The 25499-nt window shown below is 45.5% G+C and overlaps 1 protein-coding gene across 2 annotated transcripts in view; it reads left to right on the top strand.

Moving 5' to 3' along the window:
• Positions 1 to 25499, top strand: part of LOC123770912 (roquin-1) — a 121875-nt gene that overhangs the window by 43039 nt on the left and 53337 nt on the right. For both annotated transcript variants that reach the window (XM_045763092.2, XM_069324545.1), the window contains exons 6-7: positions 18522 to 18758; positions 19610 to 21115. In XM_045763092.2, the coding sequence (XP_045619048.1) occupies positions 18522 to 18758; positions 19610 to 21115 (1743 nt within the window). The remainder of the gene's footprint in view (positions 1 to 18521; positions 18759 to 19609; positions 21116 to 25499) is intronic.

The following is a 25499-nucleotide window of genomic DNA, read 5'->3' on the forward strand; positions in this document are numbered from 1 at the left end:
TGATTCTCCAGTACTCGGGCTACATGCGCCTAGGGTTTCCTTCCCTAGGAGCCCTGTAAGTACTGCCCTTGGGACTTGGGGCCACCTTCCACAAGTCCCTTGGGTTCTGCCCCTGCTAGGCCGTTTACTGCTTGGTTTTTGGCCGCCCTTTGTGTGCTAGGGTGTTCTGTCTTCCTTGTTCGCCTTCAGGTAAGTGGTAGTTTGCACTGGTAGGGGCGCAGGGTACTGCACAGCTTGTTTTCACCATTCATGGCGGCTGGCTCTGTTTCACCTGGGTATGCTGTCCTCTTGCGGGGTTTTCTTTTTTCTTTTTGTTTGTCTACCTGTTTGGGGGGTCTGCCTTGGTTCTTTTCCCCTCAGTACTGAGTACTCTTCCTTCCGGTGGTTTCCCCTGCTAGGTCCCCGTGAGTGTACATGTCCCAGGGGTTCAGTTTCTTAGAAGGTTGTTTGGTAGACGTGGGCACCGGTTAGCAGTACCCTGCCTAAGATTACCTGAGCGTGAGTCCTCTTATAGAAAATGCTCAGGTCCCTGGGAAACCCCTAGGGGATGCGTGGGTCTGATGGATGTGATCCCGGAGTCCCCCCCTCGCTTCGAGCGAGTTTGTGGGTTGCTCTGTCCCCTTGTCTCAGGGTGACTCTCACGGTTCTTGCCTCCATCAGCTGCCTGTGGGATCGGTGGCACCTTCGGCCCCGAGTCCCACTAGTTTTGTTGCTTGTTTGTGACTTGGTTACCTGGTCTTATGCTGACTATGCGGGTACAGGCAGCACGGGCGTTGCAAGTTGGGTTTCGGTGGTGGCAACGCTCTGTGTGCTTGTTCTCCAGAAGCCCCAAGGCTGCCCCATTTTGGTTGGTGTGATGGGGCTTGGGGGTGTTGGTTGCTTCGGTTTCCTTCCATGCCCCCTTGTCTTTTCCCTGTTGTGGTCTAGTCTGGTACCAAACCCGCCTTCCTCCCTGCATCCGGATTCTTGCCATCTGTGGGTTTGGGGTCGGGGTGGGGCTTCGATGGTTTTGAGACTCGGGCGGTCTCTGGGAATTCCCCTTCCGGGGTAGCGACGGGGGCATTCGAGCCTGTTCCTCCAGCCATGTTTTATCCGTCTGCCAGTAGGCTCCATTCCTTAGTACTTTTCGCGGCTGCCCCGGTTTTTTCTTGTGATGCCAGTTCTTTGGGGGGACGGCTCGGCCCCGGGGCCTGCCGTGTGGGTTCCCGGGGCTGGGGGAGGGGCTGCCTTGGGGAGGCCTCGAGTCACGTTGGACCCTGCTGAGGTTGTTCTACCCTCTGAGTGGGGCTTGCGTTTGCACGGGGTGGGGTTCTTCCTTCCCCCCCTCTCCGTACAAGTTGTTGGGCGTTGACCTCTTCCCGGGCTCGGTTCCTTGTCCCTTGAGTCTGTTGGTTCTGTCCTGTCGGTGGGTGCCCTTTCCGTTCATTCACCCCTCTTTCTTGCATTGGGACTTCCCCGTCATGTTCCCCTCTTCTTGGGGTTCGGCATGACTTTTGGTCTCGGGTGCGACTGTGCTTTTATGTACCTTCGTGATTTATTGTTGCTTCTGTGGTTCTCAAAGGTTCGGGGAGGTTTTTTGCTACTTCCCGTATTATTGGAGTTGTTACGGTCAGGGAGATAAAATTCCCATATTAACACTTTCGCGCTCTCGGCGCTCAAAAAAAATCAATACCCCAGATGCTTTCGGCACTTCGCGCGCCTATGCGGTAAGACCGAAAAAGTGTACACTCTTTTGACTGTCCTGACAAGAATTGAAGGCGCACGTATTTAAATTTGGTATCACTGTGTTCGCAATGAAATTGTCTATAAGAGCATACCTATAAAATGCCGCCCAAGCATAAGGAGTATCAACACCAAATAAAAAACTATGCAGATCACTCGCCGAGAGCGCCAAACAGCAACAAAATGTTTCCACTCTCTTAATGGTTGCGAAGCCTACAGTTGTCCTACATCGCTAATTTTGGTATCATTGGAATCGCAATAAAATTCTCTACACGGACATATGCATATGAATGTTTAATATAGGTAATTGCCCACCCGCAAGAGTGTGTGAAGTGGAGAGTAGTTAGCCGCGAGCGCACTGGCGAAAACACGGGGGAAATCATGCTTGGAAAGTTTATACGTTTCCTGACCCTACTTTTCTGTGTACGTACAGTGGTACCTCGCATAACGATCGCCCCAAAAGACGAACATTTTGGGTAACGAACGGCCCGATCGGCGTCAAATCGTCCCGTATGACGAACGCTGGTTTGAGTAACGTCAACACCACATGGTGGGGTCGCGCTGCTTCTTGCACATTCTTAGACGCCTCCGACGATGCACATAAATTATGTTGTTCTTGTTTAAAGATGCTAATGATGCTGGGATATAATGGGGTGACTGCTGAGATGTTGCAAAGCATTGACGTTTTTGTAGGAAAAAAGAAATGAAATGTCTGATATACTAAAAATGTCAAAAAGGTTCGTTCGGTGTTCAGCAGGAAGGCTGCTCCATTATAACAATCTTTCTTTGTTTCAAATGTGTTCCATTTGTTTTGTATTTGTCATTTACGTCTCAATAATGGAGAAGCCTACCTTACATACACTGAATAAACCATTATGACATTTTCCTTTCTTCAAATGTGTTCAATATTTATTTTTCATTTGTCTTATAGCAAAAGGTTCGTTCGGTGGTCGGCAGGTAGGCTGCTCCATGTTTCTTACATACAAAAAACAAAAATAATATAAAGAAAATGAAGAATTTTGAAAACCACTACAAATGTCAAAAAGGTTTGTTCGGTGGTCTACAGGTCGGCTGCTCCATGTTTCTTAAATAAAAAAATAAAAAACAAAAAATAAAAGAACTGTTGAAAAATGGACAAATGCCATAAAGGTTCGTTCAGAATTTGTCGGGTAGGCTGCTCCATTATTGAGACGTAAGTGACAAATACAAAACAAATGGAACACATTTGAAACAAAGAAAGATTGTCATAATGGAGCAGCCTACCTAACAAACACTGAACGAACCTTTTGCTATAACGAATATGAAAGACAAGGGCTGCTGGCTGGGTTAGTACTGCGTGAGCAACCATTTGTGGCACACGCGGCTCTGGCTCTCGAACACCTGTTCGACACGGTGTTGAAAGACTGCGCTCAGTCGGTGCAATTCAGACCCTATTGTTTGAAGAACATAAGGGTCATAACATTGGTGTAGCTAGGCGCAATAAGGGCTTAACACAACGGTCGGATGCCAGTGATACAGCACCTATGAGGATGAACGAAAGAACGAAAGAATATGAAAGACAAGGGCTGCTGGCTGGGTTAGTACTGCGTGAGCAACCATTTGTGGCACACGCGGCTCTGGCTCTCGAACACCTGTTCGACACGGTGTTGAAAGACTGCGCTCAGTCGGTGCAATTCAGACCCTATTGTTTGAAGAACATAAGGGTCATAACATTGGTGTAGCTAGGCGCAATAAGGGCTTAACACAACGGTCGGATGCCAGTGATACAGCACCTATGAGGATGATACAGCGAGCGTATCCAGGTGTAGCTCTGAGCCTCACCCTTGCCATCTCCAATTTATATAGATGATACATAGATGAATCGTTTTCTGTGTTCAGTGATGATGCATCTGATACAAGTAGCATAGATGAACAGTGTTAGCGGCTTCCATGGTGTTGTTCATTGATATTTTCAAGAATACCTGAATCTCTTCCTGACTGATGGACACTCTTTGAGGCTAGCTGAATCTCTTCCTGACTGATGGACACTCTTTGAGGCTAGCTGAATCTCTTCCTGACTGATGGACACTCTTTGAGGCTAGCTGAATCTCTTCCTGTGTGGGACCTTACAAAGCAATCTTTTCAAGACTACCTTACAAATTGAGCTTTTCCTATAATCATTTCAATACTACCTTATGCTTTACAAGCTTGGCTACATACCACCTACAAGTACTAAAGCCAAGGGTGCACGCGAGTGCATTATTTGCAAGCAAACAGAACGATGAAACAGGAAACGAAAATCTATCTGTAGCTGGTGCAAGGAGAGCAAAGTCGTGCTGTGTACCATGGACTACTTCGTTGACTATTATGCACCTCCAAAGTACTGAGTGTGTAATACAGTGTGTTACTGTGTAAATAGTATGTGAAACTGTACATATTGTAATTTTAGTAAATTTTTAACACGTAATATTGTGACAATAAACATTTATTGTGGACACATTACTGACACGTGTATCACAGTTCCATGGAAAATTATGAACATTCTACTGTATACATATTGTAAAGGTCACAAATATGTATCATATACGATAAAAGAAACATAAAACCGCATTGGAAATGCAAAGAAAAAATATTTGAAAATATATTTGTGGCAACACGCTGTGCTTGAATGGCCTGCGCGACCGTGTCTGGGAGCTGCACACACGGGCGACCAGCCCCTGATGACGTCACAGCGCACCTTGTCCACGCCCTCACAGCCAAAGTAAGTGGAATTTGGTAATTATTTTTACATAGACATGTTCAGGGACGGTAATTTATCATTTTGCAAAGAAAAATGATATTTTGGGGAACATTTGATGTCATGCACACTGGGAGAATTTCACAATAAACACAGTGCATCACACTGGTTACATGGGGGACACTCGTTTTGTATGACGTCCGTTTCACATGACGAACATGGAATGGATTAAATTCGTTATGCAAGGTACCACTGTATTTCTTTTTTATACCAATGTGTTCGCAATAAAATTTTCTATAAGATGAAATGTATAACATTTGTACAAAGCATGTGTAAGAGAAGCGCCAAATATAGAACCACGTCGCTCAGTATGCGTTCGCGGCAGAAACGAACGCATTGTTTTCATTCGTTTGATGTTTGTCATGTTTATACTTGTTGAAACATTTTATAATTTGTATGACAGTGATTGCAGTAAAATTCCCTACACAGACATATACATAACACATACAAATATTTCCCACGTGTTGGATATATCAACGGCTAAAGGGAACCCACTGCCACACGCCCGCCACACCCAGAGCCACACCCGCCACACCCCCAAACGTACTTTGTGTTTTTTTTTTTTACTCATAGAAGTTTATGTGATATAATATCAACTTGTAGTTGAGACTTGTAGTTGAGACGTTGTTCTGAATCTATAATTCTTCTATTTCTTGGATGCACTGGAGGAATATTGTCTTCTACAGGAACCACCAAACTTGTAGTAGAATCTTCTATGAAATCAGAAACATCAAGTGGTTCTATGTCCTCAATGTCCATTTCAGAATTTGTGGTTGATGAGTGGGCTTGAGGTGTTGAGGTGAACAGAGGACGCCTCGCACCAGATGGCCCGGGTGTTGAAACTGCCGCGTCAGCAGGAGGAGCTGCGCTGGCATCTATGTCGGGAACATGTGGTATACTTGTTGTTGTTGGCCATTCCTCGCTGTTCCACGCCAATAAGGCTTTTATTCCTACTGCGTGAAACTCTAATAGTGTTAGTTTTTTTTGTATCTGTTGAGTAGTGGTTATACAATGCGTATGCATTGTGCATGGCCATTTGCAGAAAATAGAAAGTGATCTTCTTGGTCCATTTGTGGGTTTTTCTTGCAAACTCATAATATTTGACCATTTGATTCCATTGATTGACCATTTTTCCTGGTGCAGCATCCATGTTGAAGGTATTGAATGGGTTTTAGGTACATGAGAAGGGAAACGGAACGGAAATAAATGCGTAAAACGGGTCACGTTTGCCGCGAGAGGGGAGCGCAGTGTGGGCACTTGGCGTGTCAACAAAACAATGGGCCGACCACGTGACCGGGTAGGCCGAGATGCCATGTGATCGGTGAGGGAGAACGGGAATTTCATGGAGAAAAATCTGAGAGTATCCCCATCCATTTCGGTTAAAAAATGGATTTTATAGAAATATTTTTTCGATGGACGAGAAAAGTAGGCTGTTATGCGGAATCGTAAGAAAAAACGGTGACGAGTTATCTAATCTAAAGCGCGAAAGTGTTAATATCTTAAGGGAGTAACTTACAGCATCACTGGAAAACACAGCCTGGCCACATATCAATCAAGGTTCTAGGGGAGTAAAAGGCTAGCAACAATATTCCAGTTTACTGGCATTAAGAACCTTCCACAACAGTAATAAATAAAACACTCTACTAATATCACACACACACATCAACAATACTCTATATCCAGCTTCTCAACAACTGGGCATGATACATCAAATACAGGTCTGCAAACTGCATCAATCAACACTAGCTGACACCAGGAACTTTGCCTAGCGCAGTGGAGCACTAGTGCCTATATGCTGCTAATACCAACAAGGATGGTGGTGTGTCAACCAATAACACATGAGGTAAGAGGAATAATACCACATACAGCACCTTGGTATTTCACAAGTTCCTCAAAATATATCACCTCACTAAGACACATAATAATCACCTACCACCTGGTATACATAATGGACAACAGCAGAAAATGATCCATATAAATACATGCAGTTACATAAGTAACATCTAACAGGCACAATACCCAAATAAGGTCACAAATCACGGACTAAACCCTAACAGGTCCGCTCGCCTAAAGTGATCAAAGAACAGTGACGTCTGGAGCGATCCTTGCCGAGTGGCGACACTGTAACCAACTCCAATAAGTCAACTGACCTTCAACTTTCAAATCTCTCTAACTCATTTACAATATAAACTCACTCAGGAACTTCTAATTCACTATACAACAACTTAAAGAGTATAAGGTACAACCTTACATAATGGTATATAATAATAATTGAATACATTTAGGAAATTATCTTGAATTACCAAATAAGTACACAAAGAAATCACATGGATACGATATGGTAACACTGGCAAAGTCGGTACATCACTGGGGGAGAGGGGAGGGGGGGTTAGGAGGATTCAACGACATGCACCAACGGTTATACATATGCATACAAAGATAATAAATATATTAAATATATATAACATGTGTATCATAAGATTGTCTAAGTGGAAAACATTTCACAGTGCCATAATTTCATATAATGTCAGGACAAATGGGTAATGCAAGGTGCAACACTAATATGGAATCTTCTCAGTATACATGTGATGAATACATATGGAAACTAAATGTATACACTCTCTAACATGGTCCACATAATGTTACCTATATAGCATTTATGTAGCATTACTTACAATATACATACAAGGATGTTTTTCAAATCTATGACATTAGGCTACTGCTATAACTAGACATCTAATATATACTGTATATCCACAATTACATGTCATACATCTTTGATACAGAATTAATATAGACTTGGAAATGTATGTCACACATTGACAATATATAAAATAAGATTAATATATGGTAACATGAGATGATATCATATACACAATATTCGTGATACGAGGCTATCAACTAAGATATCACTGTATAGTTTGAGCACACTCATACACCAATCTCAGTATGATCATACTGGTGTATGCGTGGTCATAACAGGAGCGTTTGTCGTCTTTCGATGTGGCTTCCCTCCGGTCTTTTCTGGGACGTGTTGGTCCTCTTCCGGGCTTATTCTTGGTTTTCGGTTCTGTCTCAATCTTTTGTTCCTGTATCTTTTCTCCGTGCTTGGTCTTGTAGCCCAATTGGGGTTTCCGATTAGGTTCCTTGTCTTCATTAAATACACCGGTTGTGTGTGTCGCTGCTTCCTGTTTTTGGCTCCTGTTCCCATGCGCTGGGCTGTTTCTGCTCCTGTGCGCATCCCTTGGGTCACAAACAGTTGGGCTACTTTTCTTGTAAAGTAGTCCTTGTTGGCACCTTCCCGCCGAGCAAGTTGTGCGCGTGCGCCGTGGGAGTTTGTTTTGGTCTGGGTGGTGTGCACAAGTGCTGGTGTTTTGCGTCCTTTTCTCTCGGGTGCTTCGCCTCTCGCTCTTCTCGATTCTCCAGTTCGTGCCCCGTGGCTACTGGCACTGGGATGTTCTGGATTGCAGCCAGGTTTTTCCCCGTGTTATGGGTGCCTCCTTCACCCCTCTCCCCTCCCCTTCTGCGTATGCGACTCTGGCCTTCTTTCCCTGGCGGTGCTCCCGGAATCTTCTCGGCTACGTTGTGTCGTGACACGTTCATGCCTCCGTTCTGCAGGTGAGTTTATGCGGTCTGGCGTCTCTTTCGGCCAGGCATTGGTTCTTGGTCTTTGGGGAACAAATGTGAGAACGGCTGAACACAGGTGCCTGCAGGGGGCCTATTGGCCCATGCGAGGCAGCTCCTCATTGTACCCATCCAGTTCCACTCGTATGCATGTCCAACCCATGCTTGAGTCAGTCCCGAGGCTCCATCTCCACCAGGTTATGAGGTACAATGGTGGTGGTGAATGTTTTGAGGTACATGTTACTGTGTCAGGATGTTATGAGGTGACATTTTGATCCGGTTTTGTTACTGAGAATGTGTGTTGCACTTGGTTGTGGCATTTTGTTTGGCCCTTGCGGGTTTCCTCCTGGGGCCTTCCTTGTTTGTATGTGCTGTTTTTTACAATGGTCTTCTCGGGGTCACTCATTCCTTGCCCGCTTTGTAGTGCTTGGCTTAGCCCTTCCAGGTACATTGGGTTCTCTCTGCTCCCCTAGTTGTCCTCACCTCGTTGTGCTTGCCGGGATTGCGCTTTGGCTCTTTAGTCCTGCCCCTCTGTCACTCCCCTGCCATTTACATGACCTCTGTGCTTACCTTGTTGTGCTCACCTCGTTGTGTTTGTGGGATTAGGTTTTTGGTGTCTCCTGTCGTTCGGCTTGGGTCCAGCTTCTTGAGCCTACTGGGCTTTGTTGTATCTACACTTGACGCTGTGTGTGGGGTCTGCCTCCACCACATCCCTTCCACATTCTTTCCATTTGTCTCCTACTTTGATGCTGGAATCCTTCTGTCTTTTCTTATGCTCATTGGGCATCTGTTCCGTCTGTGTCCCCTGGTATGTGTGCCCCTTGTGTTTATTGGTCTGTCTTTGTCTACTCTCTCATTTCCTCTGAGGGTCTTTCTTGTGGTTGTGTTGTCTGCTCTGGTTCTTCTGTCTCCCGCTGATGTGCAGTTTCCTTCCCGTTGTCTCTCTTCTTAGCTCATACCCCTCGGTTCGGGTGCTGGTCTGGTGGCACTCCTTGCCCTTTTTTCGGCTTGGTCTTGTGTTGGGACCTGACCAACGATGGTGTAGTAGTGGTGTGCTTTTTGTTCCCGTTTGCTGCCTGCCTTCATCGTTCCTCAGCTTCCTTTTCTCCTACACGTTGTGTGTTTTGTTTGTGCCCTTTGGCTCTCCTCTTGCCAGGTTTGGATTTCTGGTTCCTGGCTTTCCCTGCCTTTTTGCTTTTTCCGCGTCGCGTGGTGTCCCTTCTCTTGTGTCTCAGTCGGGGCTGTGGTCTCGGACCTCCTGGCGTGCTCGCTGGCGTTGGGATGTTTTTCTGTACGGCAGACGTTCCATCTCCTTCTTTGCTGGTTCGGTTTTCCGGCTCTGCCTGATCGGTGGTCGCACCTGAGATCTTTCCGTGGCTCCGCCTCTTCTGCGGCTCATTTGGTCCGTGGCGGGGCTGGTTCGACTTTGCCTGGAGTCTCACCTTCTGTTGGTGGTCAGCTGGCTTCATTGATGGTGTCCCACTTGCATGCTTCTTCTTGGCGGCAGTGTGGGGTATTTTGGCGGTCCTTCCTTTTTCCTTTTGTTCCTTCTTAGGTGGCTGTGTTTTGTTGGCGTGGTCTTGTCCTTCTCTTGTGAGGGTTCGGGGCTATCATTTTGCCGCATATTGTCGCCTCGTATCGCGCAGCACTGGTGGAGCCGCTTCCGCTTGCGTTCGGTATTGATGTAACTTCTGCGCCGTTCTACAAGCTGTCTAGTGCGTTGGTTCACCTCCTGTAAGAGACCCTTGTGTAGGGAGAAATAGCAGTGCTATTGAGAAAGACCCTTTTGTTATGAGAAATAGCAGTGTTAAATGTTGAAAAACAGTTATGTAGGAGAGAGACCCTTGTGTAGGGAGAAATAGCAGTGCTAATGAGAGAGACCCTTGTGTAGGGAGAAATAGCAGTGCTAATGAGAGAGACCCTTGTGTAGGGAGAAATAGCAGTGCTAATGAGAGAGACCCTTGTGTAGGGAGAAATAGCAGTGCTAATGAGAGAGAGCCTTGTGTAGGGAGAAATAGCAGTGCTAATGAGAGAGACCCTTGTGTAGGGAGAAATAGCAGTGCTAATGAGAGAGAGCCTTGTGTAGGGAGAAATAGCAGTGCTAATGAGAGAGTCCCTTGTGTAGGGAGAAACAGCAGTGCTAATGAGAGAGAGCCTTGTGTAGGGAGAAATAGCAGTGCTAATGAGAGAGTCCACATGGTTATTAAGGCTGGCCAGCCTGTGGTCCATCCCCGTGCCCATGATGCTCGCAAGTTCGCGGCTTTAGCCCCCGTCATGGGAATGTGTCTTGGGCTGACATTCGGGCGCTGGGATTTTGGCGATTAAACAGGCTGCTCGTTACCTTGTTCACATTCCTGGGCCCGGTTGGGCCTGTGTCGCTTTGGGTAGGTGGGTGCAGCCGGTTGTCTCGACTTTGGGTTGAGGAGTGAGCAGCAACCGCCTCTCAGGTTAGTCCCTATTCTTCCTCTGTGGGGAGTTAGCTCTGGGGAGCCGTAGGGGCTCCCACCAGAAAACCAGCGTTGAATTTAATGAAATGCCATTTTCTGGGCGAGTCTCGGACGCTCCCCGGCATCCCTCCCTCCCTCCCTCCGGTCGGCGGTTTTTCGCATGTTTTAACATCAAGCCTCAGAACTGGGGTGTGGATCGCCGGAGCGGGAGGTCTGGGGCTCTCCCTTTCCCCCTCCCGGGGAGGGGGAAGCTGTGCAGACGGTGGCACGGCAACGAGTGACATCATACTATTTTGCTAGTTTTGTTTGGGGAGTTCTATCCACTTGTTCGGCTTTTGGTTGCAATTTTCACCAGAATAGGGGATTTGTGTTTGGACGCTTACCTTTCTGGGTGCCTGACCCGGTTGATGACAGACATAGAATACTTCCAACCACACAGGGTTTTCTATAGGCCATTGCTTCCCTTGCCTCTCTAGAGAGGGCCAGGTTCTGGCTCGTGGTCCCCAGTAGGCCTATAAGAACTCCATACACATGACTGATGCCAAAGTCTGACATTAGCATATCAGCCTATTATGCTCCGGGGAGCCTCCGGGACTCACCCAGAAAATGGCGTTTCATTACATTCAACGCTGGTTTTTTTGGTTATTCTATACAATATAATAATCATAGGCCTGTCCAGATAACACTCACTCCCCAGATTGTCCCTCCCGACTCTCCCGACACCCCAAAACCACCCCACTCCTACATCTCCTCTACCCTGCGCCTCAAGTCATTGCTGTATGGGATTAACACTCTATTGAGCTAGTCGTTCATGTTTCTCTTGATTCTACTCCGGCGACGATGTCCGGCGTCACTCATTAAAATATTTGTTACAAATTTAAATTTTATCCAATCAATCTGGGAGTGGTTTCAAAATGAGCGCCTTTAGACTGCGCATAATTTGATACCAAAATGAAAGATGTAACATGAAAATTGATGTCAGAACACTGGAAAGATATAAATAATTTTGTGGTGACGAGCATCAAAAAGTGTCCAAAAGTTAAAATATTTGTTAAAATTCTATTTATTGTCCTATTATTATGGGACTAGTTTTAAAATACGCACCTTTTTATTGCGAACAATTTGATACCAAACTGAAAGACGTAGCACGAAAATTTATGTTATCAAACTGAACGAGTATATACATTAGTCTACAGGTGTGCCAATTGGTGCTCGTTCACGAGTAATGTGGCCCACTTTAGGCTTTGCTATGGGAGTCACTCCGGGCTTTTAGACCTTACATGCATATACCACTATAGAGAATTCTATTGCGAACACAATGATACCAAAACGAACAATGTAGCACGAGAAATAAGGTGAGAAAACTGAAACGAGTATATACATTTTACTGATTTTGCGCGCTCACGGGTAACTTTGCCGATTTTAGTCTTTATACTTTGTTATTGGTATTGCTTATATATATTGCAGTTGTTATTGCTTATATTGGTCTTTCTACATAGAGCATTTTATTGCGAATATTTTGATACCACAATGAAAAATGTAGCACAAAGACTTCTGTTAGCAAACTGTATGTGTTTGTCTGGTGTATTGGGTGTGGCAATGAGTGTGCTCTAGCGGGTAAGGCTTCGACAACTTTGGGGATCGTTGCGGGTGAGGCGCGTCTGTGTTGTATAATTTATATGCATATGTCTGGGTAGGAAATTATATTGCGATTACAGTGATTAAAAAAAACCGATGTCAAACAAGCTTGGACTTGATAAACCTGAACAGAGTAGCAACATGTAATTACCTAAGTGTAATTACCTAAGTGTAGTTACAGGATGAGAGCTACGCTCGTGGTGTCCCGTCTTCCCAGCACTCTTTGTCATATAACGCTTTGAAACTACTGACGGTCTTGGCCTCCACCACCTTCTCACTTAACTTGTTCCAACCGTCTACCACTCTATTTGCGAAGGTGAATTTTCTTATATTTCTTCGGCATCTGTGTTTAGCTAGTTTAAATCTATGACCTCTTGTTCTTGAAATTCCAGGTCTCAGGAAGTCTTCCCTGTCGATTTTATCAATTCCTGTTACTATTTTGTACGTAGTGATCATATCACCTCTTTTTCTTCTGTCTTCTAGTTTTGGCATATTTAATGCTTCTAACCTCTCCTCGTAGCTCTTGCCCTTCAGTTCTGGGAGCCACTTAGTAGCATGTCTTTGCACCTTTTCCAGTTTGTTGATGTGCTTCTTAAGATATGGGCACCACACAACAGCTGCATATTCTAGCTTTGGCCTAACAAAAGTCATGAACAATTTCTTTAGTATATCGCCATCCATGTATTTAAATGCAATTCTGAAGTTAGAAAGCATAGCATAGGCTCCTTGCACAATATTCTTTATGTGGTCCTCAGGTGATAGTTTTCTATCTAGAACCACTCCTAGATCTCTTTCTTTATCAGAATTCTTTAAAGATTTCTCACATAATATATAGGTTGTGTGGGGTCTATGTTCTCCTATTCCACATTCCATAACATGACATTTATTAACATTAAATTCCATTTGCCAAGTGGTGCTCCATATACTTATTTTGTCCAGGTCTTCTTGAAGGGCATGACAGTCATCTAAATTTCTTATCCTTCCTATTATCTTAGCATCATCAGCAAACATGTTCATATAATTCTGTATACCAACTGGTAGATCATTTATGTACACAATAAACATCACTGGTGCAAGAACTGAACCCTGTGGTACTCCACTTGTGACATTTCTCCATTCCGATACATTGCCTCTGATTACTGCCCTCATTTTTCTATCAGTCAGAAAATTTTTCATCCACGATAGAAGCTTACCTGTCACCCCTCCAATATTTTCCAGTTTCCAGAACAACCTCTTATGTGGAACTCTGTCGAAAGCCTTTTTTAGGTCCAGATAGATGCAGTCAACCCAACCATCTCTTTCCTGTAATATCTCTGTGGCCCGATCATAGAAACTGAGTAAATTCGATACACAGGATCTTCCAGATCGAAAACCATACTGTCTGTCTGATATTATATCATTTCTCTCCAGGTGTTCTACCCATTTAGTTTTGATTAGCTTTTCCAATACTTTCACTATTACACTTGTCAATGATACAGGTCTATAATTGAGATAATGAGATAATGCACTATAATGTGCGTGCTCTTTGGCGTGAACGGCTAACAAACGACTTAGTTCTTTATTTGGTGCCGGCATCACGTTAGCTTTGGTGACATGTTATACATATGTTCCTATAAAACATTTCATTGGCAACACATTGATACCAAAAATAAAACGCGTACATCGAAAATGAAGGTCAGAAACATGAGAAGAGTATAAACTTTTCAGTAGTGGTGTAGCGCATGTACAGTTAGGCATGCGGTAGCGGGTAACCCTTGGGCAATTTCTCACGGTGTTGCGGGTGGGGCGCGCCCATGATTTGTATTTTATATTCATATGTCCGTGTAGGGAATTTTATTGCGGTCACAGTGATACCAAAATTAACGATGTAGAACAATTCTGGGGTTGACAACATGAAAAGAGCATAAACATTTCAGCGCGGTTTGACGCTCGCGGCTAATGATCGCCATAGTTTTATATTTGGTGCGGGTCTCATGTCGGGTTTGGTGAAATTTTATATATATATTCCTCTAGAGCATCCTCTTGCGAACAAATTGATACCAAACTTAAATACATACATGGAAAATTAATACGGTATGGTCTGATACCTATCTGCAGTATCCAGCAAAATCTCCGGTTTCCAGATTTCTGTCCCCATATGGTGAAGTTTAGCAGAATGTTATACAGACTTGATTTAGAATATACAGTACTGTATGTCAGTATACACTATCTGGTCAAATCTCCGGTTATCCAGATTGCTATCCAGTTATGGGGAAGTTTTGCCAGAAATGATGACCAAACCACACACACCACAAGGTGAAGAGACGACAGCATTACGCTCCGTCCTGAACCATTATCACAATCGACTTGATAATAGTCCAGGACAGACCGAAACCTCATCATCTCTTCATCTTCTGGTGTGTGGTTTGGTCATCATACCTTCAGCCATGTTATTGTGACTCATCGTCTGCTTTTGCTAGAAAAATAACTGAACACTATTTTAGCTGACTGTACAATGAAGAGTACACGAGAATTAGTAACTTCAGACGCAGGTTGAGACAACAGGCCCAAAGGGCTGAAAACCACAGCAGGGCCAGCTAAAAGAATCTCACATGTTGTTAAAACTACTTATCAGAAAATAAAGAAACAATGACATTTTGGTACGTCCTGGACCACTACTATCAAGTTGTGTAATGGAAAGATAGTGGAAGAGACTCTTTATGAATTTTTTGGTATACGAGGTCAATTTCCTTGTAAAATTTGACTCTGTGAACATGGTTTGCCTCGGATTTTGAGTTTGTTGATATATGTATGGGCTGATGAGCACGTGGATTCTGCTGGGCATGGGGCGAGGCACCCTCAGTTTACTAGTGTATCCCGTCTAGTGACGACCACGCTTGACTTCTTTGTGAAGAATTTCATTGTTTTCTGCTTTTCTGTGGGGGAGCCCCGTCGGCTCCCTGGAGCTATTGGACTGATATTAGCAAATATTAGTACGAGGCTTCAGTCATATGGAGCTGTCGTGCCTACTGGGGACCACTAGCCAGAACATGCTCCCCTCAGAGAGGCAAAAGGAGCAATGGCCTATGAAACTCTCATATATGAAAGTATTGTATTCATGTCTTTTATCAACCAGGGTTGAGCACCCAGAAAGGTAGGCACTTCAAAACACACCCCTTATGGTAGAAAAATTGCAACCTGAGACCAAACAGAAGCTAGAAACTCCCCCAAAGGAAAACAAGTTAACAAGCAACACATCATCACACCGCTCGCCGATCGTTCGCACTGACACCCTTCCCCCCCCCCCCCCCCATCTCCTTCTTGGGACCAGGAGAGGAAGAGGGGGTCCCAGCCCATCGAGCCGGCAGCCACACCGACAGTTTGTCGGCTATCTTGAGGTTATCTTGAGATGATTTCGGGGCTTTAGTGTCCCCGCGGCCCGGTCCTCGACCAGGCCTCCACCCCCAGGAAGCAGCCCGTGACAGCTGACTAACACCCAGGTACCTATTTACTGCTAGGTAACAGGGGCATAGGGTGAAAGAAACTTTGCCCATTGTTTCTCGCCGGTGCCTGGGATCAAACCCAGGACCACAGGATCACAAGTCCAGTGTGCTGTCCGCTCGGCCGACCGGCTCCAGCTGGAGCTATTTGGGATAAAAGTCTGCTCTAGTCTCATTTGCCTGATTGGCTTCACTCTGCTGGTGTTCCTGCTGGTATTCCTGCTGGACGTTGGCGGTGGCCAGAAGTTCGTACCAAGGACTGCATGCACTTAGGGCTCCCTTCCCAAAGTGTTCTGTGAGTACACCCCCTTGGGGTTCAGACGCCGCTTCTCTGGGTTCTTCGGGTCCCCATTCCCATAGAGGTAGCAGCTGCTTGGCTTTCTGTGTCATCCTTGGAGTCAGTTTAGGTGTCGTTACTTTCGTTTGGCCCTGGGTGGGGAGTGGTTGTTGTGGGATAGGGCACACTGTGCTGCCCAGCTTACATAATTGCGGCGGCTGTGACTCTTAATGGTTTCCTGGGTTGTGGTGCTTCCCCGGGGGTTCTCTTTCTTATAGTTTTCTGTTATCCGTTGGGAGGCTGTCGGGGTGCCTATTAGATGATACCTAGGTTCATTATGGCAGTCCTCCTCTGAGCCTCATAGGTTGCTCAGCTCACAGGGGCCAGTTTGCCTGGATAATACGGGGTTGCAACCGGCTTGAGCAGCACCAGTGCATGGGCTTCCCGAAGAGACACATTCCCCAAGTGGGGCCCTGGAAACCCCCTGTCAGGCTAAGTTGACCAGTGAGCGTGTCCTCTTGAGTTCCATCTTGCCTTGTGCAAGTTGGAGGGTTGTTCTTGAGCCGAAGGGGCCACCAAGGCTCAGTTTCTGTTGGCATATGCCTCTGGGGGTCGGGTTGGTGAACTTTATGCTTTCCTCCTGTGCAGTGGTTTTTGCTCCTTCGGTCCTGGAGGTTGGTTGGTTTGGTTGCAGCCGTCTCCTCCTTCTCTGGCGAAGAACGAGATGGCGGCTTTCTGGAGGGGCCCTTGGGTCATTGATGCTTGGTTGGTCAGGCTGGGGTGCATCATGTGTTGTGTCCGGTTGTAGCTCTTCGGCGTTGTTTGCATGCCTCGGTTTCAGTGGCCTGGGACGTGCTTTGGGTTGATCCGGTTTCTCTCGTTCCCTGTTCCAGGGCTTGGGTCTCCCAGGTGGTCCGCAGTGTTATTTAGTCTAGCCAGCCTGTGATCTATCCTCGTGCCTATGACGTTCGTAGGTTTGCTACTTTGGCTTCCATCTTCAGCAACATGTATTTGGCTGACATTTGGCCGCGGGGATTTGGGAGGCCAAATAGGGTCCTAGCCACCCGTTATTTGGTCAACATTCCTGGTTCTGCTCGTTCGTGTGTGGCATTGGGTTGCAGATTGCAACCAGTTGTCTTGCCTTCGAGTTGAGGAGTGCATGGCGACCGCCTCCTGGGTAAGTCCCTCTTTAACTTATCGTGGGTTATGTAGCTGCAGGGAGCCGAAGGGGCTCCCCACAGAAAGCCAGCGTTGAATGTAATGAAACGCCATTTTCTGGGTGAGCCCAAGAGGCTCCCTGGCACCCTCCCTCCCTCCGGTCGCCGGTTTCCTTTTGCATTTGATGCTTAGCCTCTGAACTGGAGGTGTGAGTAGCCAGCACGAGGGGGGGTCTTGGGCTACCCTTTCCCCCTCCGGGGGGAGGAGAGGGCTGTGCAGACAAGAGGCACGGTGGCAGTATATGGCGTATGCTTGTTTGCTTGTTTCTTTGAGAGTTGGGGGAGTTCTGCCTCCCTGTTCGATCTTTGGTTGTAATTTTCTTACTAAGTGGGGTTAGTTTTGTTATGCCTACTTTTCTGGATGCCTAATCCCAGTCGATGGCAGATTAGGAATACCCCCAACCACAGGGGGTTTTCCAGAGGCCATTGCTCCCTTGCCTTTCTTAGAGGGCCAGGTTCTGGCTTGTGGTTCCCGGTAGGCTAAACAAAATTGATTAATGCCCTAGACTAATATATCACATATCAGTCTGATAGCGCCAGTGAGCCTCCGTGGGCTAATCCGGAAAATGGCGTTTCATTACATTCAACGCTGGTTTTTGTTCATTGTTATCTGCGAACTCGGTTGTTACTCAGTTTTTTGCAGTCGGCTTCTGCTAGTTGCCATCCTCTTTCTGATTTGTTGGTGATCTGGGGTGGTCGTTCTTGCGCTTCCCGGAAAGATCGTGCCAGGGTTCAGATCTCTGCTGGTCAAGGTGGACTTTTTGTGCCAACTTAAGGTAAGCCATTCCCTACTAGTTTTACACAGGAGGGTACAGGAGCACACGACTGCTGACTCCTGTTAGCAGGCTAAGAGCTTTTCCTTCCCATAGCTCATGGTAAGCCTTACCCTTCTAGTTTTACACAGGAGGGCACAGGAGCTGACGACTGCTGACTCCTGTTAGTAGGCTGAGAGCTTTCCCTTCCCATAGCTCATAGTAAGCCTTACCCACTAGTTTCTAGGAGTATGACATGCCAATCATTTAACAACCAGGTACCCAATCACTGCAGGGTGAACAGTTAAGGATTAATGCCTAGTCAACGAATACGAATGTAGGTTAAATTACTTGAGAAGTGTGGGGTGAGTGTTTTACCACTGTGCCATCAGGGACTGTTGGTCCTTGCTTCTGGCTGTAGTGTGATGGGAGCTGCATGCTCTAGAAATTGGGAGGAGAATATGTTTATAAAATTCTACAAGTTTTACTAAATTGTAGAGTTATTTGAGTGAATTTGGTAATTAATTATTGGTTGCAAAACTGTGTCTTATCATGGTATCTTATTTTAATAATAGTTTCTAACCTCCAGGTATCCAAAAGAGAAGGAGACTCATCACTCATGCAGTTGAAGGAAGAATTTAGAACTTATGAAGCCCTAAGACGAGAGCATGATGCCCAGATAGTCCAAATTGCAACGGAAGCTGGTCTGAGAATTGCACCAGATCAGTGGTCATCTCTCCTCTACGGTGACACTGCTCATAAATCCCACATGCAGTCTATTATAGATAAGCTCCAGACACCGCAGTCGTTTGGCCAGTCTGTTCAAGTGTGTAATAATATGCCTTCTTGTTATTGGTAAACAAACTGTCTTGGTATGCATTTATGAGGAGTTTCGGTAGGGATACTCAGCATTTACTATTGGTAAACAAACTTTCTTGGTATGCATTTATGAGGAGTTTCGGTAGGGATACTCAGCATTTACTACTGGTAAACAAACTTTCTTGGTATGCATTTATGAGGAGTTTCGGTAGGGATACTCAGCATTTACTACTGGTAAACAAACTTTCTTGGTATGCATTTATGAGGAGTTTCGGTAGGGATACTCAGCATTTACTACTGGTAAACAAACTTTCTTGGTATGCATTTATGAGGAGTTTCGGTAGGGATACTCAGCATTTACTACTGGTAAACAAACTTTCTTGGTATGCATTTATGAGGAGTTTCGGTTGGGATACTCAGCATTTACTATTGGTAAACAAACTTTCTTGGTATGCATTTATGAGGAGTTTCGGTAGGAATACTCGGCATTTACTAGAATACCGGCCAATATGAAATGACAAGATTTTGTTACCTTCTTTAGTTATATAGTCATCAAGCATTAAAATTGTCATGCCAACACATTTTTACATATTCTTAGTGAATTACATATATTGATCAGATTGATGGGTCGTACTATAATACTATTTTCCAGCAATCACTGAAAATGGAAGATAAAAAATGTGTGCGCTACTCAGTAATGTTCTAATTTTTCAAACTTTGAAGGGTTTGAAGGTTTTGTTGCAGTGGAGTTTGTTAAAGGCTAGATTATAAAGAGTTGGGCGTGATTGTTCTCTCGAGATATGTTTGCACGATGGTGTTTTACACTAGATTATTACCTGGAGGTCGTTTTCATTACAGGAATTGGTGATAGCACTCCAAAGAACGGGAGACCCCGGCCAATTGTCATCGTTAAGACCGCAGCTAGAGCTGCTAGCAGCCTTGGACCCCTCCCCAGATGCTCCCCCTCCTGGCTGGAAGCCTTGTGCAGCAGCAATGGAAGCTGTTAGAGCTGTTGTTACTGGATTGGTGCATTTTATACAGCATCATGGGAATCGCAAGATGCCAGATGCCCATCACCCACATAATGCAAAGTACAAGACCAGCATGTGTCGGGATCTGACCCAGAGAGGAGGATGCCCGCGTGGAAATAATTGCACATTTGCTCATTCTGAAGAAGAACTTGAGAAATACAGGAATAGAAGTCGAAAACATGGCAAAGGCATTCCACAACCACCTACAACTCCAGCTATCAAACAACAAATGCATAACCATCAATCTCAGCAGCATCCAACACAACCCCAACAACAGACGCAGCATCCGCAAGGAAGTGTAGAAACTGTAATAACTACAAAAAATGGAGAGCATCCACCTGTTGCAGTCATTCAGAAGACTGGTACAGTTGAAGAGATTATGCAGAGTGGGGAGGTGCCCACAACTCCCACTCCATTTGACCCACACAAGTTTGTGCATATTCCAGCTCATACTCAATCATTGCCAGTTTTACCTGCCCCAACGCCTGCCCCGGCAATTATTCAACCAGCCTTAGCTGCAACCTCTTTTCATGCAGCACCAATGGCCGAGTATACTTACAGTTCCTTCCCGTGTCAGCCTCCTGTGTTTGCTCAGGCAGCACCGCAGCAGACGATACCTTCCGCACCAACGGCTGTTTTTCCAGGTCAGGCTGCAGCAATAGTTCCAGATATATATGGTGGAAATGCTCCCACAATGCTTCTGAATACAGCCCCAGTTTACAATGTGACTGGCCATGCTAGTGAGTTTTGTATCCCTATTGCTAATACAAAACCGACCAACTCTGGACTTCACCCATTAGTCTCGTGTTGGCCAGATACTAACTGTACCACATTCTGTGTTAACACCACTGTCACAACTACTTCCTTAACAACAGCAACAAATGTTGCGTCTAAATCAATGGAAGAATTGAAAGAAAGAAAAGAGGCCATTTTAAATCAACTGGAGACAATTGTCGGCAAAGAGGCAACACATCAAGTTGCAACCCAAATTGCAAATGGTGAAGAACCAAGCAAACCACAAGAATTCACATCAACGTATAGTATTTGGACATCTGGTGCTGACTTTTATATTGCTTCAAAATCAATAGATAAAAATTATGATCCGAGCACAGGTTATCGTACGTACACGGGCCGAAAAGACGACTCGAAAGGAAAGGATGATTTTATCCCTTTTGACCCCCCATTAGTAAGTCGTTTTGGGCCGATCTCTAGAATGTCACGAACGGTGATCCAGCCTGCCAATCCAATCCAGTCATCAGCAAGTAACCCTACAGAAACTACAACCACTCCTACTGTTAGACGACCAGTACCTGCACTCTCACCCATGCCTCAGGTGATTAGAATTTGTTGACTTACTTTGTACTATTCTTTCTGTCATTGCTACTTATATATCATGCAATAATAGTACAGTATAATGCATCATAATTAATAAATGGCTTTAGTGAATCACTTCAGATGTAGTACCAGTATGATGCTCTATTATTATTATTATTATTATTATTATTATTATTATTATTATTATTATTATTATTGCTATTATTATTATTACACAGAGAGTAATCACACTAACGTGACTCCATCAATGAGAAAATCCATAGGAGCAGTGATGAGGGGCTCGAACCTAATTCAAATTTAGATAATTCAAACATAATTCAAATTTAGGTTCAAACCTAAAATGGTTGCTAGAAGCATGTGCATGGGAACCTTCACTGCAAAGGTTCGAACCCTCATCACGGCTCCTACAGATACTATTATTATTATGACTTTGAGCCTTCTCTTTTGGAGCTACAATATTTAGGTTCCCCAGCAGTGGGAGTACTGTGTGTGTCGTGCTTACCTATCAGTGAGAGTACTATGTGTGTCGTGCTTACCTATCAGTGAGAGTACTGTGTGTGTGTCCTTACCTGTCAGTGAGAGTACTGTGTGTGTCCTTACCTGTCAGTGAGAGTACTGTGTGTGTCCTGCTTACCTGTCAGTGAGAGTACTGTGTGTGTCCTTAACTGTCAGTGGGAGTACTGTGTGTGTCCTTACCTGTCAGTGAGAGTACTGTGTGTGTCCTTAACTGTCAGTGGGAGGACTATGTGTGTCCTTACCTGTCAGTGAGAGTACTGTGTGTGTCGTGCTTACCTGTCAGTGGGAGTACTGTGTGTGTCCTTACCTGTCAGTGAGAGTACTGTGTGTGTCCTGCTTACCTGTCAGTGAGAGTACTGTGTGTGTCCTTACCTGTCAGTGAGAGTACTGTGTGTGTCCTTACCTGTCAGTGAGAGTACTGTGTGTGTCCTTACCTGTCAGTGAGAGTACTGTGTGTGTCCTTACCTGTCAGTGAGAGTACTGTGTGTGTCCTGCTTACCTGTCAGTGAGAGTACTGTGTGTGTCCTTACCTGTCAGTGAGAGTACTGTGTGTGTCCTTACCTGTCAGTGAGAGTACTGTGTGTGTCCTGCTTACCTGTCAGTGAGAGTACTGTGTGTGTCCTTACCTATCAGTGGGAGTACTGTGTGTGTCGTGCTTACCTATCAGTGAGAGTACTGTGTGTGTCGTGCTTACCTGTCAGTGAGAGTACTGTGTGTGTCGTGCTTACCTATCAGTGAGAGTACTGTGTGTGTCGTGCTTACCTATCAGTGAGAGTACTGTGTGTGTCCTTACCTATCAGTGAGAGTACTGTGTGTGTCGTGCTTACCTATCAGTGGGAGTACTGTGTGTGTCCTTACCTATCAGTGAGAGTACTGTGTGTGTCGTGCTTACCTATCAGTGAGAGTACTGTGTGTGTCGTGCTTACCTATCAGTGAGAGTACTGTGTGTGTCGTGCTTACCTATCAGTGAGAGTACTGTGTGTGTCCTTACCTATCAGTGAGAGTACTGTGTGTGTCGTGCTTACCTATCAGTGAGAGTACTGTGTGTGTCGTGCTTACCTGTCAGTGGGAGTACTGTGTGTGTCCTTACCTATCAGTGAGAGTACTGTGTGTCGTGCTTACCTATCAGTGGGAGTACTGTGTGTGTCGTGCTTACCTATCAGTGGGAGTACTGTGTGTGTCGTGCTTACCTATCAGTGAGAGTACTGTGTGTGTCGTGCTTACCTATCAGTGAGAGTACTGTGTGTGTCGTGCTTACCTATCAGTGGGAGTACTGTGTGTGTCGTGCTTACCTATCAGTGAGAGTACTGTGTGTGTCGTGCTTACCTATCAGTGAGAGTACTGTGTGTGTCCTTACCTATCAGTGAGAGTACTGTGTGTGTCCTTACCTGTCAGTGAGAGTACTGTGTGTGTCGTGCTTACCTGTCAGTGGGAGTACTGTGTGTGTCGTGCTTACCTATCAGTGAGAGTACTGTGTGTGTCCTTACCTGTCAGTGAGAGTACTGTGTGTGTCCTTACCTGTCAGTGAGAGTACTGTGTGTGTCGTGCTTACCTATCAGTGGGAGTACTGTGTGTGTCGTGCTTACCTATCAGTGAGAATACTGTGTGTGTCGTGCTTACCTATCAGTGAGAGTACTGTGTGTGTCGTGCTTACCTATCAGTGAGAGTACTGTGTGTGTCCTTACCTATCAGTGAGAGTACTGTGTGTGTCGTGCTTACCTATCAGTGAGAGTACTGTGTGTGTTGTGCTTACCTGTCAGTGAGAGTACTGTGTGTGTCCTTACCTATCAGTGAGAGTACTGTGTGTGTCGTGCTTACCTATCAGTGGGAGTACTGTGTGTGTCGTGCTTACCTATCAGTGAGAGTACTGTGTGTGTCGTGCTTACCTATCAGTGGGAGTACTGTGTGTGTCGTGCTTACCTGTCAGTGAGAGTACTGTGTGTGTCGTGCTTACCTATCAGTGAGAGTACTGTGTGTGTCGTGCTTACCTATCAGTGAGAGTACTGTGTGTGTCGTGCTTACCTATCAGTGAGAGTACTGTGTGTGTTGTGCTTACCTGTCAGTGAGAGTACTGTGTGTGTCCTGCTTACCTATTTACCTGTCAGTGAGAGTACTGTGTGTGTCCTGCTTACCTATCAGTGAGAGTACTGTGTGTGTTGTGCTTACCTGTCAGTGAGAGTATTGTGTGTGTCCTGCTTACCTATCAGTGAGAGTACTGTGTGTGTCGTGCTTACCTATCAGTGAGAGTACTGTGTGTGTTGTGCTTACCTGTCAGTGAGAGTACTGTGTGTGTCATGCTTACCTATCAGTGAGAGTACTGTGTGTGTCGTGCTTACCTGTCAGTGGGAGTACTGTGTGTGTCCTGCTTACCTGTCAGTGAGAGTACTGTGTGTGTCGTGCTTACCTATCAGTGGGAGTACTGTGTGTGTCGTGCTTACCTATCAGTGAGAGTACTGTGTGTGTCGTGCTTACCTATCAGTGGGAGTACTGTGTGTGTCGTGCTTACCTGTCAGTGGGAGTACTGTGTGTGTCGTGCTTACCTGTCAGTGGGAGTACTGTGTGTGTCCTGCTTACCTATCAGTGGGAGTACTGTGTGTGTCGTGCTTACCTGGCAGTGAGAGTACTGTGTGTGTCCTGCTTACCTATCAGTGAGAGTACTGTGTGTGTCCTGCTTACCTATCAGTGAGAGTACTGTGTGTGTTGTGCTTACCTATCAGTGAGAGTACTGTGTGTGTCGTGCTTACCTATCAGTGAGAGTACTGTGTGTGTGGTGCTTACCTATCAGTGAGAGTACTGTGTGTGTCGTGCTTACCTATCAGTGAGAGTACTGTGTGTGTCGTGCTTACCTATCAGTGAGAGTACTGTGTGTGTCGTGCTTACCTATCAGTGAGAGTACTGTGTGTGTCGTGCTTACCTATCAGTGAGAGTACTGTGTGTGTCGTGCTTACCTATCAGTGAGAGTACTGTGTGTGTCCTGCTTACCTATCAGTGAGAGTACTGTGTGTGTCGTGCTTACCTATCAGTGGGAGTACTGTGTGTGTCGTGCTTACCTATCAGTGAGAGTACTGTGTGTGTCGTGCTTACCTATCAGTGAGAGTACTGTGTGTATCCTTACCTATCAGTGGGAGTACTGTGTGTGTCGTGCTTACCTATCAGTGGGAGTACTGTGTGTGTCCTTACCTATCAGTGGGATTACTGTGTGTGTCGTGCTTACCTATCAGTGGGAGTACTGTGTGTGTCCTTACCTATCAGTGAGAGTACTGTGTGTATCCTTACCTATCAGTGGGAGTACTGTGTGTGTCGTGCTTACCTATCAGTGAGAGTACTGTGTGTGTCGTGCTTACCTATCAGTGAGAGTACTGTGTGTATCCTTACCTATCAGTGGGAGTACTGTGTGTGTCGTGCTTACCTATCAGTGGGAGTACTGTGTGTGTCGTGCTTACCTATCAGTGGGAGTACTGTACTCACCTAGTTGTGCTTGTGGGGGTTGAGCTCTGTCTCTTTGGTTCCGCCTCTCAACTGTCAATCAACTGGTGTACAGGTTCCTGAGCCTACTGGGCTCTATCATATATACATTTGAAACTGTGTATGGAGTCAGCCTCCACCACATCACTGCCTAATGCATTCCATTTACTAACTACTCTGACACTTTAAAATGTCTTTCTAATGTCTCTGTGGCTGGATGTGTCCTGCTTACCTATCAGTGAGAGCACTGAGTGTGCCTTGCTTACCTTTGGGCTTACCTATTAGTGAGAGCACTGTGTGTGCCCTGCTTACCTTTGGGCTTACCTATCAGTGGGAGCACTGAGTGTGCCTTGCTTACCTTTGGGCTTACCTATTAGTGAGAGCACTGTGTGTGCCCTGCT

This window comes from Procambarus clarkii, chromosome 14, assembly GCF_040958095.1.
Source record: "Procambarus clarkii isolate CNS0578487 chromosome 14, FALCON_Pclarkii_2.0, whole genome shotgun sequence".
Lineage (NCBI taxonomy): Eukaryota > Metazoa > Arthropoda > Malacostraca > Decapoda > Cambaridae > Procambarus > Procambarus clarkii.